We start from the raw sequence: 14,888 nt of genomic DNA on the forward strand, positions 1-14,888 counted from the left end.
CCAGGTACCGCCGCTGTTATTGACAGAGACGTGCACGCACATGCACACCCACAAGCAGCTTATTCTCGTGTCAATTTACTCCCCTGTAAGTGCTGCCTAGCTACCGGCACGGCGGAGACATCTCCTTCCTCCCTCCCTGCCAGCCGGCTGCCTGCCAGCGCCCAGGCAGGCTCCAGTCCCCCAGACCCACGGGAGCTGAGCAGGAGCACGGGGGAGCAGGAGTTGCTTTGTTTCTGCTGACTTGGGTAAGCGAAATATTATTTCCTTAATAACCGTTTGCCTTTCTGGGCAGCAAAGCAGGTGGGATTCTGGCTAACTGGTTCGTTTTTTTTTAATGATTTGTATCTCTTAACAGGAAAATCCTGGAGGACCTCTGTGCACAGGCTGTTAGTCCTAGTATCCTACTGCACTCGCGTGTTATATTTAGCAGTTTCATAGAAAGCTGCCTTCTGACATTTTACTTCAAAAGTATTTTAAGAATCTGACATATTTATATTGAAAAATGTGATTTTGCAAGTGGTCATCAAGGGCTACTAAGTTAACACACTGCTTTTGAAACAATGGGGTGGCTTAATGTAGATTTGTTTTTAATGGCGAGCTGATGTTTTCAATTTCTTGTTCTTTTGTCCCTGAACACAGAGGCTGGCCTGTCAGTTAATTCATTCACATGCAGATTGCTTGTTTTGGTGTATTTTTTTAAAGCAAATCCTTTGACTTTGTATTCTCCCCCTTATTTTTCTTTAAACTTTTTTTTTTTCTAATTCTAAAGGCAGAATCATGAAAGAAGCATGTTTCTTCCCCCTACACATGTAACTTTGTCACAAGACTATTAATCATGCCTTACAATAATTTTGCTAGTGCAGTATATCCATTCAGAAGCAGAGTGTCTGTCTGCAGATGGATTTGTTACTGTGAGATATGAAAGCTGAACACATTTCTACAGGAAATATTTAAGCAAGGTCATAATAACACTCATTATATTCTAAGCAATGATGTGTCATTTGCTGGATCAGACAGAGTACAGCAGCAGTCACATTTATTGACTTTGCCTGTGAAGAGCCCAAAGGTTAGACATTCATTTTGAAACTACTTACTACTTTCAGCATATACTTATTAGGATGAAGTCCTGCATACTGCTTAATTTGTTATGATGAGGAAAAGGAAACTAAACAAATTAAAGCGGTGTTAAGTACTTTTTTTTTCATCTTCAAATGTCTTTACATCTATTAATAGGTATTTCCATTTTATTATGTGATCCCAACACATCATTGCTATTGCACCATCAAAAGTGGATGGGCAAATGGGCAAACCCAGACCTTTCTCTGGATTGGGGGTTTAAAATGGTGCATTCTGCAGGTGCGTGTCGGGTGCGCTCCATCCCATTCTCCCTCCATGCATCCCACTGCTGTGGCTGGAAAAGCTGCCCACTGAGGCAAGGGATGCTGCACAGGCAAAGGGGGTGTCAGGATGGAGCTGACAATCGACACGTGCCAGGAGCATGCCAGGAGCATGCAGACGGACACATCAGACGGCAGGAAAACCTGCCAGCCCAACCACAAAGACTGTTTGCCCAACTTTTGTTACGATGTTTTCCATTCCCGTGGAAAGCAAAGCCGCTTCAGCTATGTGAATAAATCCATTAAACCCTGTTTACCTGTACACCGTGTACTGGCACTGAGAAAGGTCTGGACATTGTTGGACAAGAGAATGAATAAATAAATTTATGTTTTTTAAAAAAAAAAAAAGACAACAAATGTATCAAACAATGCGTTTTCTCAAACTGCTGCAAAGTGCAACAGGTGGCTTAACCAGATCAAGAGATGAAGTGAAAGACAAGTTCACAAAGCCTGCACCAGGAAAATCACAGGTCCTGTAATCCAGTATCATGGCCAGACTGCGAGGCCTCTGTGTTCTGCACAAAGCCCCCATGCAAATAGCTCTCTGTGCATCAGGACAGGAAAAAGTATTGAGAAGAATCTGATCCAGCATGAGGAAGGAGGAAGGTGGGCAAGTGTTTATCACTTGAGTACATATGCGGCTTTACATTTTGGGCAATTCAAACATTGCATTATTTTGCTCCCAAAATAGCACCACTTACTCCCCTTTCTCTCAGAAAGGCGAGCTGAGGCAGGAAATGACTTGTTCATGATGATACAGAAAAACTGAGAAAGCAGGAAATCAAATACACGTGTATGGAGTCAGAGCTATTCATCCAGCCTTTCCTCCAGATATCAGCAAAACCAAAATGCTGTAGACATGGAGTGACAGAAGGAGAAACTATAAGACGAACAGATGATTCACAGGAGACCAAAGAAAACACGTTACTATCTTCCTTCTAGAAGCAAAATCTATCTAAAATAGAAATTGCTTGAATTCATAAGGAGTGAAAAGTGAAAATACTAAGAGGATCAAGCTTAAAATAGCCAACATTGAGCAAATCTTACACTTGTGCTCGTGCGGGGTGAGGTAACAGACACCCATCAGTTTCCATGATTTCCCCACCCTTTCAGCCACATCCCACAGCTCCCTCCAGATTCCCCCCCAGCTCCCCAGGCCCTGGGCAGCACTCAGGCCCCTCTCGTGGGGTCTCTGGACCGGCTGCGATGCAGTGGCAGCCCTGAGCCCACCTGGCTGCAGCTCCCCTGCACGGCCTGGTCCCACCTCGCTGGGACAGCGCAGCCCCCACGGGGCTGGTGGGACCAGAGGGAAACACGGCTCGTCCCCAGTGTCCCTGCTGAAAATTCTCTTTTGGGGAAGTTCCTGTTCTGGAGAGGCTTGAAGGGGTGGGATGGATGGATGACTACAAATTAAAACTTCATTGTGGGGCTCAAAATATTGGCAGAAAGAGGTTTCTACCAAGTCATCATCATTTTTGTGAAGAATTTTTGATCTTCACTGATTCTAAGCAACAAGTTATGGCTGCTTTCTGTAAGGATTTGTATTTTTAACAGTTACACATTGCATTAGAATACATAAAGTAAATAAAGGTCAAGTGCACAGTGGCCTTTAGTGATTTTATAGACTGAAGCCCTCAGCTGTCTGCAATGGAGCCAGTTTTGTTTTCCATACTGTTAAATTAACCTTTAAAAATTGTGTCAAGGATCTCAAAATCCTGAACATGCTAATTAAGGAGATAAACTAGGTTCAGGAGGAAATCAGTGCCTGAGCTGTCTGTCACAAAACAAGATCTTTCAGCTATTTCTCTGCTTTCGTACTTCCCCCTTTTCCAACCAGTTGTACAGGAGAGGTTTGGTTTGACTTTGGTTCAGCTGCGCCCTGCAGGGCAGCTGTTCTTGTTGCTGGGAAGGGAGATGCTCCACGTGCCAGAGCTGCTGCTGTTGGCACTCAGTCAGTTCCCTTTTGTCCAGGGATATTTTCAGTCCATTTCTTTTGTATCCCGATAGTGTGACAAGCCATGTTTGTTGACTTGTTTTCCTAATCTCAGGGCTTCTTTTTCACCTTGCAATGTACTCCCGGATCTGTAACGTTAGACCTGATCTTATTAGGAGCGTTTAGATGTTTGTATAACATTTCACACCTCCCAGACCTTGTGTAAGCTGTAACTAATTCTCCCACCACGCCGGCGAGCTCCCGCACCGCTGAGTCTTACCTTGTGCATTACCACAGTGCTGCTCAGCCCCGGCTCTAAAGCGCTTACAGGTGGGAGGGGAGGTGGGAGGCGGGCTGGGACCCGGCCAAGGGCAAGCTGCCCGGAGATGCTGCCAGACACATCGCAGCCGGGTGCTGACCCACAGGCAGCATTACGTGCACCCTCATACTCCAACGCTGATGATGTGCTCGGCCGCCACCCAGCAGAGCAGGGGTTTTACCGCACAAGGCTGCGTTTTCCTCTTTCTCTGCTCTGACCGTTGTGCCACTGTGAGCCAAGGATTAGTCAGCCTGGTAAAAACCCGGCTGTGTTTCCCTTTTGCCTTCGTCCTTCCCTGAGCAGGGGGGGCTCAGAGAGGCAGCACCAGGCTCCCGGCCCCGTGCAGGGACACAGGCACCCCCTGCCACACCAGCAGCAGGCACTGGGGTGTGGGAGCCCTGTGAGGAAAAGGCAATGGGAAGGTCATGACTGAGAATGAAGCGAGCAGTCATTAACAGCAATTAAGGAAGACAGCATTGCAAACTGTCCAAGGCAGATCAACAAAGTGTTTTATATCAGTTCCCTTCCCTGCAGTCACGAGCTCTTTAAACTATTTATTATTCAAGCAATAAAGCAGCTCAACTATAATCCGTCTGCATTGCTAGTTGTACCTAACTTTTTAATCCAGTAAGTCATGGATGCTTTAGCTAAAATTAGCAACCATTCAGCAGGGCTTTTTAGCACTCAATATGAAGCACAATATAAACATTTGTAATTGCCACCATGCACTAAAGGAGTGTACTGACAGGACAGGATTGCCATATGGCCACAGGTTCCTACCCAGCTGATCTGGTGTTGCTCTGCACGGGCAGCTGGAGCTGGACGTGACGGCAGGGACACACTCAGCTCTAATGTCTAAGTAGCAAAAGTAGTACGAAAAGTACAAAACTTCACATCCTTCAAAGCTGTTGTAAAGTCTGAATGCAAGCAAGCACCATGCGTGGCAGCCTGGCTTCTCCTGTTCTCCCTGCGAGCCCCCTCCACCTCCCTCAGCTCTCTCCTCCTCTTCCTCACAGCATTCCCTGCTTCCACTCTGGAGGAGATGGGCCGCAAGGAAGAGGACGACAGCAGCTCCTGGAAGAAACAGACGAGCAATATCCGAAAAACCTTCATTTTCATGGAGGCCCTGGGATCGTAAGTACCACAGCTGCTCCCGAGGCAGAGCCACACCAGAGATCTCCTCCCCAACAAGTCCCCCCTAAGGCAGTGACTCCCCCCATGGTGTAGGCCAGTGCCACAAGCACTCATCTCCTGGCGAGCCAGCAGTGCTCTCCTGATGAGCCTGGGGTGCTGCAGCCCAGCACAGGTTTCCTGCTGGTGCTGATGCTCACCGAGTGGCACCAGAGCCGCCCTGCATCCCCCTCACACGGCACCCCATGAGCTCTGTGCTTCCCTCCTTGCCCTCCAAGCCTGCAATGCAGCGTGTTTGTGATTCTGTGTGATTCTGGCCTTAAGTTTTTGCTCTTTCCCTTCTGAACGCACTGGTCTTCACTGCTGCAAGGTCGAGTAAGGTCAAGGGATGGCTCTGAGAGCTATAATAACGTCGTGTATTTAGCTCATAAACCCTGAATCACTTGAGGGATGAAACAAGAACAAGGATGTTCAAGTTGTACGATATTTCTCTGTGAGTTAACAGCTTAATTTGCCTATTTGTGTGAATGAGATGAGAAAGCGTTTCCAAGGTGGCGGAGGAGGAATTGAATTACCTCCAACAGGAGATTCTGCCACGTCCAGATTTTCCCTGACTTTAGAACCCACAGCAAAGCTTCCAAAAAACAGCTACTCCAGAGCTCAGCTATGTTTTAAATTATCGTGTTCCTGGTCAGCCTCCGAAATTGCTTAAATTACCCAGCAGTTTCCTCTAAAGGAATGAGGCTAGAAAAAAGATTTTGCCTCTCCTAGCCAACTTGTTGATTCATCATTTTTTAATAAGGGGCATAATTATTATAAACTGTTTGGGACAGATATATAGAACAGATGCCCCAGCATCTGATTTGTAGGTTGTTCATTTCCTACTATTACATTAGTAGGAAAATTCAGTATAAGAAATTGGGATTTTTTCCACATGCACCACTTCAGCTAGCTGACAAAAATAAATGAAGCTCAGGGACTTAAAACTACCTGGAAATTTCCCATCATCTTCCCAGAACATCCATAACTGTTGGATTAGGGACCTTAGAGAGGACACCCCTGCCCATTCCCTGTTTTCAGGAACATGAAAGTATTTCCATGAACCAGCCTTCAGAGCTCAAATGGATAAACAGAGGAAATGTGCGAAACAAGGAAAAAGTCCCCATGCCAGCTGATTTTTGAGCCAGAGGACAGAAGGCCATTACAAATAATTCACTGAGTGAAACCAAGATTCAAATTCATCTGTTGGGGTGCTTTCCTGAAAGTAAACATTTTTTATTTTGTTGTTGCTTTTAAAGGAATTCCTTAACCTTGCTGGGAAGCTGTCTTGGCACAATCCTAATTCCTCAAGCCCCCATGGTGTTTCAGGTGTTTTCACAGCACCGAAGCAGGAGGGAAGCAGGGCCCAGCGAGGAGCTGCCCCGGGCTCCTGCTCTCCCTCTGCATCGTTGCTGGCTGCCAGTAGCTAACACAGACACGCGAGCAAAGCAAAGCGCCAGATGGGCACAGCTCCGTGCTCACCAAACCCATCTGCACAGTGCCCTGGGTCCTTTGTTAGTGGATTACAGGAGGTATGGGTTTCCTGCCCTTGTTTACTGGGTTTGCTGCAATAGCATCCCAGCTGACAGCACGATTCCACGCGCTCACCTTCCTCACTCTACCTGCTAGCACCCTGCAGGGCTTGCAGACTCAGTGGCTTGTCCCATTTAACTGCCATCAATTAATCTGTTGTTCATTTGATGAGGATTGTTGGGGAGTGACCTGGCAAAGTATGCACTGTCACTGTCCTGAGACACGTGTTCTGCTGCCTGAGAAAAACCTTTAACAGGATTGCAAGCTTAAGACATGTTATAAATACCCGCTTGTCAGTGCACTGAGCTGAACTCCCTCAGGAAAGTACTAGGCACTCACTTGTCACGTTGTGACTAAGGTTACGCAGGTATAAACAGAGAGAAAAACCCATTAAATGCTGAATGGAAATACTAAGAAACAAGCTATGGTTATCCAGTCATTTTCCTCTCTATATACACAAAACTTTGACTGATACACCCCAACTGCAACACAACTGGGCTCTCCTCACTGCAATTTGTCTGCCTCAGTCCTCAGGGCAATGCTGAGCAGGGAAAGTGAAGCACTGCTTCGGCTAAAACAAAGGCCCTTTGAGGAGACACAGTCTGTAGTAAGCAGGAATTTGGCCTGGCTGGAACAGAGGTCTCCGATCATTCCCCGGGGCCATTAGCTGCAGCGAGCACTCAAGCTGCAGGCAGCCCCATTAGAGGGGTGGTTGTCTCTGCAGGACTCGCACCTAGCCTGGGAAAATCCCCCGTGGTCCCAATGGATTGGAGAAGCCTGCTGCTGGCCGCCTGCCTCGCCAGCAGCCTGCTCCAAGCCTGGACAGCTGAAGTTCATCAAAGCCTGGCACACGCAGACAGTCCTGAAAAAAAGTGACTTAATTCCATCACAGGGAGCAAATTCATCCACTCCCTCAACATAGCTTCATGAGAAACTATGCAAATTTAACCTTTTCTCTACAGAGAAATTTTTTATTATATATATACATATTGCAAAATCTTTTATTGCATATCCTAATTTTGGGGCTGCTGGAAATGTAGTCCCAGCTTTACCATCATCATCCACTTAGAGTTTGGTTTTCCTGCTTTTTTCTCTTTCTCTCTGTAACTATCCTCCCAGTTCACAGGAGCAGCATCTATTGAAATACAACTTCTCCTCTTTGCAGAGGTGCCTTTTCAGAAGTTTTCCTAGTGAAACAAAGAAGCACCGGCAAGCTCTTTGCTCTGAAATGCATCAAGAAGTCTCCTCTCACAAGGGACAGCAGCTTGGAGAATGAAATAGCAGTGTTGAAAAAGTGAGTATGTATACATGGTGTAAAGTGAAGCGGAACAAATGTCCTTTCCCAGGATGTGGCTCCAGAGCGAGACTAATACAAAGAAATAAGTATGTCTTTTTAAAGCATATACAAATACTGGTGCCAACTAGTGGAGTAGGAGCATTCCTTCTCTCGTTCCCCTGCTGGGTTTGTAACCCCACCACAGCCACGCTGTCCCAGCCTGGGAAATGCAACAGATTGGGCAGAAGAGCAGGCAGGGAAGGGAGAGCCAGAGTTAATGCTTTTACAGTCCAAGTAATACCCCTGATGCCGAGAAGGCAGCTGCTCAAAAACTGAGAGTTTGCCACTGGGACAGAAGGTGCTCTGAAGGAAGCTTGCTGGGGCATCAACGATCCTGTGCTGCATGGATCGGCCACAAAACAACTCAGTGAACTTGCATTCATGATAAAAGCAAGACAACTCTTGGGTCTTCAAACTTTTTCCTTGTCAGCTTTGTTTCTGACCCGTGACTGTCTTTGCAGAATAAAGCATGAGAACATCGTGACTTTGGAAGATATTTACGAGAGCACAACCCACTTCTACCTGGTCATGCAGCTGTAAGTACGAGCAGGGCTGTTTTGTGTAGGCCTCAGAGGAAGCAGGAGGCAGGAGCAGGGCAAGGCACCGCATCTCAGCACAGCCCTGTGTGAATTTGTGGGTTTTACCAGGGGTGCTTGCTGGTTGCTGGTGCTCCCAGGGGAGTCTGCTGGCTCTGAGCCCTGTAGGGTGCTGCTGCTCAAGGAACTGCTCTGCTAGGAGGAAGTCAGCTCGCCTCAGAGGTGAAAGCACAACTGCCTTTGTTTAATTTTCTGGCTTTTTCTTTCTGAACTACCACTGTAACAGGGTGTCTGGCGGAGAGTTGTTTGACCGGATTTTGGAGCGAGGGGTTTACACCGAGAAAGATGCGAGCGTGGTGATCCACCAGGTGCTGACAGCAGTGAAGTACCTCCACGAAAACGGAATAGTTCACCGTGACTTAAAGGTGAAGCCTGTCCCTCAGCCACAGCACTGCCTCTGCAGCCACCTAGCTTTCCCTTCTCTGTCCCATGACTTTCTGCTGTTTCATTTTTCTACCACAAATTTCAGCCCCTGACTCTCTGTATTCACAGCCTGAAAACCTTCTTTACCTTACTCCTGAAGAGAACTCCAAAATCATGATCACAGACTTCGGCTTGTCTAAAATGGAGCAGAATGGCATCATGTCCACTGCCTGCGGGACTCCGGGATACGTTGGTAAGCCAAGGACCAGGAACGGGGTTGTACAGGTGGACTGTCAGGGGAAAAGGCTGTGCATTTACAGCACACTGCTTAGCAGAAAGGAAAAAATACATAATCACATATTAACAACAACACATCAGTCACAGATGCACTGCAGAGACACATAAAGAAATGGATTGCAGATGAGTTTAGAGACTGCAGAATCCCGGAGTGTTTAAAAGCACAAGAAAAAAGATAATTCTAAAAGTAATAGATTTCTCTGTTACTCGTGTATTTATTGAAAATTTACAAAAATAATTTTAACACAATGGGATGTTGTTTAATGTCAAACTGCATCGGCTTGATCAGCAGCTTGCTGGTCAAACCCTCAGGGTACAGGCAGAAAACCTCAGTGGTTCTTTCTGTTCAATGCTATAAAGTAGGTACAGAAAGCAGAGACTAACTGGTACAGAGGGCTGTTAATGGCTTCTGCACTGATACCTCAGAGCCAAGTGTACAAGAAACTCCTCCTTCTCCCAGTATTGAGTCATTTACTATTGCTTGTAATTTTCATTTCTTTCTGCTTTTCTGCAGCCCCTGAAGTCCTCGCCCAGAAACCATACAGCAAAGCCGTGGACTGCTGGTCCATTGGAGTCATCACCTACATCCTGTGAGTAGAAGCAAAGAGCATCCCATTTTTTTCATGAGTTTCTCAACTTGTGTACTGCTTCGTACACCTCTGCAGTGTGGAAGTGAGAGTGGAGGCGATGCCGAATCTCCTCCTTCCCTGCGGTAACAGCACATCATTCTTCCTTCGCACAGATTCACCACACCATAGAAACAAAAGGGATGTTGGGAATCAAGAAACAGAGCGGAGATGAAAGGAATCGCATTTTTCTCTATTATGTGCCTCATCCTATCCTTTGTTTTTTGTTTTTTTTTTCAATTGCCTACAAGTATCATTCGATCTTCCTCTGTACATTTTGTTTCGTTTCCTCCCACACCATGCAGTTATGTTCCAGCTGTGGCTTTGTCCTTTTGCTGCTGCAGTTAAGTTTTTAACTCTTTTCTGCAGCTTTCCCAATGCACTCAGATGCGAGAAACAGATAGATTCCTAGAGCAGCCTCCTCTGTCACTCACTTTCTCGTGCTGCATGCGTGTGCCCAGCCCACCCGGGCTCAGGGGGATTGTGCTGACAGGCACTGAAGGCCGTCTGTCCGGCTGCTCTCTTCCAGGCTCTGTGGGTACCCTCCTTTCTATGAAGAGACCGAATCCAAACTGTTTGAAAAGATTAAGGAAGGCTACTACGAGTTTGAGTCTCCATTCTGGGACGACATCTCCGAGTCAGGTAGGGCTCAGACACCGGCAGCACGTTGCTTCCCCTGCCCTGCACAGCCGCCGTGCTCCCGGCCCCTGCTCTGGAGCTGCTCCGTAGAAGCAACTTCTAAAGCTGCTCAGTTCAAAAATTCAGTCCAAATTCACCTAATCTAAGCATGAGGTTAGGTACATCTCCAGTACACAATTTTTCATCAGGAGCACCTCACTACAAACACCTCCCTTTACCAGCGTAACAGGGCGGTACGAACGCCTCCTTCTTGGGGCTGACCTTTGCAGTGTTTGTCTGCCAGCGTTTGCCATGTCCCATTAGGATCGCATCCTGGAACAGGGAGGAAATAACCTTTTCTCTCTCTGCTTCTCCTCTCCTCCCAAACAGCCAAAGATTTCATCAGGCACCTGCTGGAGAAGGACCCGAACAAGAGGTTTACCTGCGAAGAAGCCCTGCGGCACCCATGGTGAGCAGAGCAGGTGCTGGCAGCGACTGCTGCCCCTGGGGGTTTGCCAGCCACCGTGCTGGGTGGTAGCTGAGAACGGAGGTGTCCCCCCAGCCCCTTGTTAACGTCACTGGCTGCCTCCGCATGGCCCTGGGTCTTTCTTTCTTCTGTGCGAAGAAAGAAAATGATGAATAATTAAAGATGCAATTTGTGTAATATTTGTCTCCATAAACAGAGGCAAGGAAGAAATCCCATTCTGAGCTTTTCCAAGCTTTGAAGTGTGTGTTTGTGTTACATTTTGTTGCTGTTTTTCCTTTGGGTTTAATTATTGCTGATTGAATGTACAAAGCAGTTAGTTGCCTCCAGAATGTGGAATGCCTTACAAATGCCATCTGCCTACGAGCCCATTTTCTTCTCTCCCCATCTGCAGGATTAATGGAAATACAGCCCTTCACCGTGACATATACCCATCTGTCAGCGCTCAGATTCAGAAAAACTTTGCAAAGAGCAAATGGAGGGTAAGTTGTTTGCTGTTGGGAGCCTAGAGCCATTTCAATAACAAATGCCAGTTGCTGCCATCTAGCAATGAGCAAGGTTTCGGCTGTGTGGGTAAGCACCCAAAAGCTGAGATCCTCCAAAGGCTGCCTGAAAATCATGTGCAGCTACTGCTTATAGTGTGTTTGGACCAATATTCATTGCTGCATTGCACACTGGTACATTTACCAAATACATTGTCCTGTAGTGCCCTTGCCAACAAAATAAAGGCTAAGGGAAAAGGACTCTTGTCTCTGTCCTAGGGAAATGAAATAGATGCTCCATCAGCAGGTTTGTGAGCTTAATCCAGCTTTCCCTTCTTTCAGCCTTGGACATAAATTGGTTCTTCATCTATATCAAGAGTTTTTGTAAGAATTTAGGTAGAGAGAGGAATGCCATAGGAACCACTTCTATGATAGTATTCTAAATACTTACATTCAAAATTCAGCTCAAGCCTCCGTTTCACACTGTGGGGTAATTTACAGCTGTTCCCCCTGATTTCCTTATCTAGAAATAGTTGTAATCTTCAAAAGCATCAGCAGTTTGCAGTCAGGGGAAACCGCAGTGTTTGTGCCAGGAACGAGCACGTCCCACTTTCTACAAGTTGTGCAAACACTCAGGCAGCGCTAACCAGTACAGCACCATCATCCCCCCGTGCTGCTGCTGCTGCAGGGAGACATCCCTTCATCCCGCAGCAGGGAGACATCCCTTCATCCTGCTGCACCCACACAGCACCACACCGCTGGGCACTCACCATGGGCTTTTTATCTTCCTCCCCAGCAAGCCTTCAACGCTGCAGTCGTGGTGCACCACATGAAGAAGCTCCACATGAACGGCCACGCTGCGGCTGGAAGCACCCTCCCTGTTATACAAGTTTCAGAAACATCCAGACCCAGCACGCCCAGCACCACCCGGCCACCAACGCCGAACAATGACAAGGACACATCGCTCCCTCCGGTCCCTGCACGAGCCTGTCCCAACCCTCCTGCTCTGCTGGAGCAAGACACAGGAACGAGAGAGGGAAAGCTGCAAAACCCCCCGGTGAACGGATCGCTGCCTGCGGGCAGCAGCTCAGTCTCACCAGACAACCAGAGCCCACCAGCCAGAACTTGTGGCTGCAGCCCAGCCTGCATGGGGCACGAGAAAGCCAAGGCATCCTTCTGCTCTGAGACGGTGCTCCTTAAAAGACCTGGAAAATCCCAGTAGGTATCCAAATCATTAGGCGTAACTTCTGACAAAGTGTATGGGACGAACCTTCCCTGGAAGTAGTTGCCTGGCACATAAGTTGCCAGCTCCAGGTGGAGTAGAAAGGAGGGAGAAAAAAGGCCAGAAGCAAACTTTGGACTGGATAGGTGGCAGTGCCCAGCCAAGCATCTTCTGTGCTCGTATGAGCATGAGGTGAGGCACGGTGCCCAGGCTGCACAGCAAAGCTTGCAGTGAGCTGAGGGGGCAGGGGTTTGGTTGCCACACTCCATTTACATCAGTGCATTTGCTTTCCAGAAATTGAAATTGCCTATGGTTAAAGCTGCTGATGCCAGTTATTCAGCTGCTGCTGAGTGAGCGCACCCTGCCTTTGCTGCAGTGTTGACTTGCACCCCTACTCTGCTTTCAGCAGATGATATTCTTTATATTAAAAATACAACTTTGGTTCACCTGCAGAATGATCAATGATATTGCTATTTATATATATATTCTTTTCAATTTTCCTCTTCCGATTCTTCCATTTTTATCCAGTCATTTCAAATCAGAAGTTCTTGTTCCAATGAAAAACAGTAAGCACTCCTCTCACTGTGGGACTGGGCAGACTGGAGTTTGTTTGATTATGTGATGAGGACGGCAGCCACCAGGCTCCCCCATCGCCAGCGGTAAGTGCACCACAACCCAACGACCAAGCTGCTTTCAATTAATCCCATTACAGCGTGAAAAAGGGAATGGCAAGAATAGCAAAGTGCTCGTGCATTAAATAAATTGTCTTTGCAGTTTTTCTGCAATAGAAAAACACCTTAACTAAATCATCTTTCAAGAAAGAAATCATCTTTCAGCTTCCATTTAGGCCAGTCCAGTGACTCTAAAACCAATTGGTTTTAAAGGCAATTATTGCCAGCTTTTTATACCACAACAGGCTCGAACAAGAAGTGTGTGAAAGGAAGCAAAGCATGAACCTGGTATATCAAACACTTCAATTATTAATAGCTACTCTTTGAGAATCACACTGGAACCCAACAGCTTCATCAGCTGGGACCGGGGGCTTCAGCTGGGTCTCAGCAGTGGCCAAGAGCAAAGGGCTGACAACGAGCTGCTGGCTGGTGGCTGAGCACAGACGGGAGATATCCTGCAGCCTGAATAGCCCAGCCCTTGCCCAGATTCAGTCCAGGCAAGACAGTTCAGGTTGCTCTGTTACCAGAGAGCATTGCATGGAGATGTTTGTTTTGTAGGTGAGCAAGAAATAACAACGTACAGAACGGAAAGTTTCCTCTGGTCTGACTGTAGCTCAGATAACTTCTTAGCTAGTCCAGAATTAAATATTTGCCCCACGTTGTATACAAGCAGTAAGGCCTATTGCTATTAGATTCTGGGAGAAAAAAACGGTCCTCAAAAGGTGAGCGTATGCTAGCATAATTCTCCATGAAAACTACATCAAGAGAGCTATGTCCTATCGTCTTTTATGACCCTCTCTACTGATGAGATTATACGGACAGAACTGTAATGTACAAAGGATCAATAGATGAAACAAATGCAAGTAAGATCCACTACAGACTCCAAACAGGTCAATTCCGATGATCAGTCATGGAATAGCCCTTTATAAATGCAGCATACAAAAGGATCTAAGCTGTTCCTAACCCCTGTGCTGCTGCTTATTAACAGAGCACATTGTGAAGGCAGCAGTCTAATGAAACAAAGTTCAATCCCCAATTGAAATTCTCTCTCTTGCAGAAACAGAAGGGCTGTTTTACTCTTTTCTGCACTTCAAAGCCAGACATCAGCAGTGCAAGCAAGAAGAAAGGAGGCTGCGTCCCGCCAGCAGCGGACGGGCAGCAGCATCTCGGAGAGCAGCGACCAACGGGTGACGAGCGGCACATTAGTCCTGGGAATCCATCAGTGCAGCGACCTCAGCGTGTTTCTGGATCGTTAATGCTGGGACAAGGCACTTTAGCAAGGGAAAGTCTGAGGCTGCTGCTAGCATATTCAGTGTATATTATCCATACTACATTGCTCGATGCTGTAAAGCTTTTGTTTTCTGTATACTGTTTAGTTGTCCAATGCATAAGTGCACTGCACAGCACAGCATAAATCCTATAAACCAAAGCCATGCAGAGTTTTATTCAGTGGCAGCTCAGTTATTTTTACAACATGCACCCTACCCCTTTGTCGGATTTCAGTTCCTCCCAGGCTTCAGCTCTCTGCAGCTTGGTGACAAGCAGCTGCCCAGGCTGTGCAGTTCTCACTTCAGCTACAAAAGGAGACAACCTGCTAGCAACTTCCATATGTCTGATAATAATCACAGCGAGGTCTAAATTCCCTGCTTCCAAGTCCATAATTGCACAATAAATACTTGCTTAATAAAGCTGACTTTTGTTTTGTAAAGTGCCTGTTGGTTATTCATAGAAATTTGATGTGGTAACGGTCTATTAAGTCCCTTCTAAAGCGTTCCCCATGCAGCTGCAGACCTGCTCCCTCTGGTACTTTCTGGCAAAATGTTACACGGTAAATAAGCAGA

General features: G+C 46.8%; 1 protein-coding gene across 1 annotated transcript; it reads left to right on the top strand.

The window, feature by feature from the left end:
• The first annotated feature begins 178 nt into the window (after positions 1–178).
• Positions 179–14,755, top strand: CAMK1G (calcium/calmodulin dependent protein kinase IG). The gene is made up of 13 exons (XM_032203418.1): positions 179–245; positions 4,666–4,783; positions 7,518–7,646; positions 8,150–8,224; positions 8,511–8,649; positions 8,777–8,900; positions 9,459–9,534; positions 10,100–10,212; positions 10,579–10,657; positions 11,067–11,154; positions 11,951–12,372; positions 12,905–13,035; positions 14,105–14,755. Exons 2-12 carry the CDS (start codon positions 4,692–4,694, stop codon positions 12,996–12,998), a joined length of 1,431 nt encoding a protein of 476 aa, XP_032059309.1. The 5' UTR covers positions 179–245; positions 4,666–4,691; the 3' UTR covers positions 12,999–13,035; positions 14,105–14,755.
• The last annotated feature ends 133 nt before the right edge of the window (positions 14,756–14,888 follow it).

Source organism: Aythya fuligula, chromosome 25 (assembly GCF_009819795.1).
Source record: "Aythya fuligula isolate bAytFul2 chromosome 25, bAytFul2.pri, whole genome shotgun sequence".
Taxonomy (NCBI): domain Eukaryota; kingdom Metazoa; phylum Chordata; class Aves; order Anseriformes; family Anatidae; genus Aythya; species Aythya fuligula.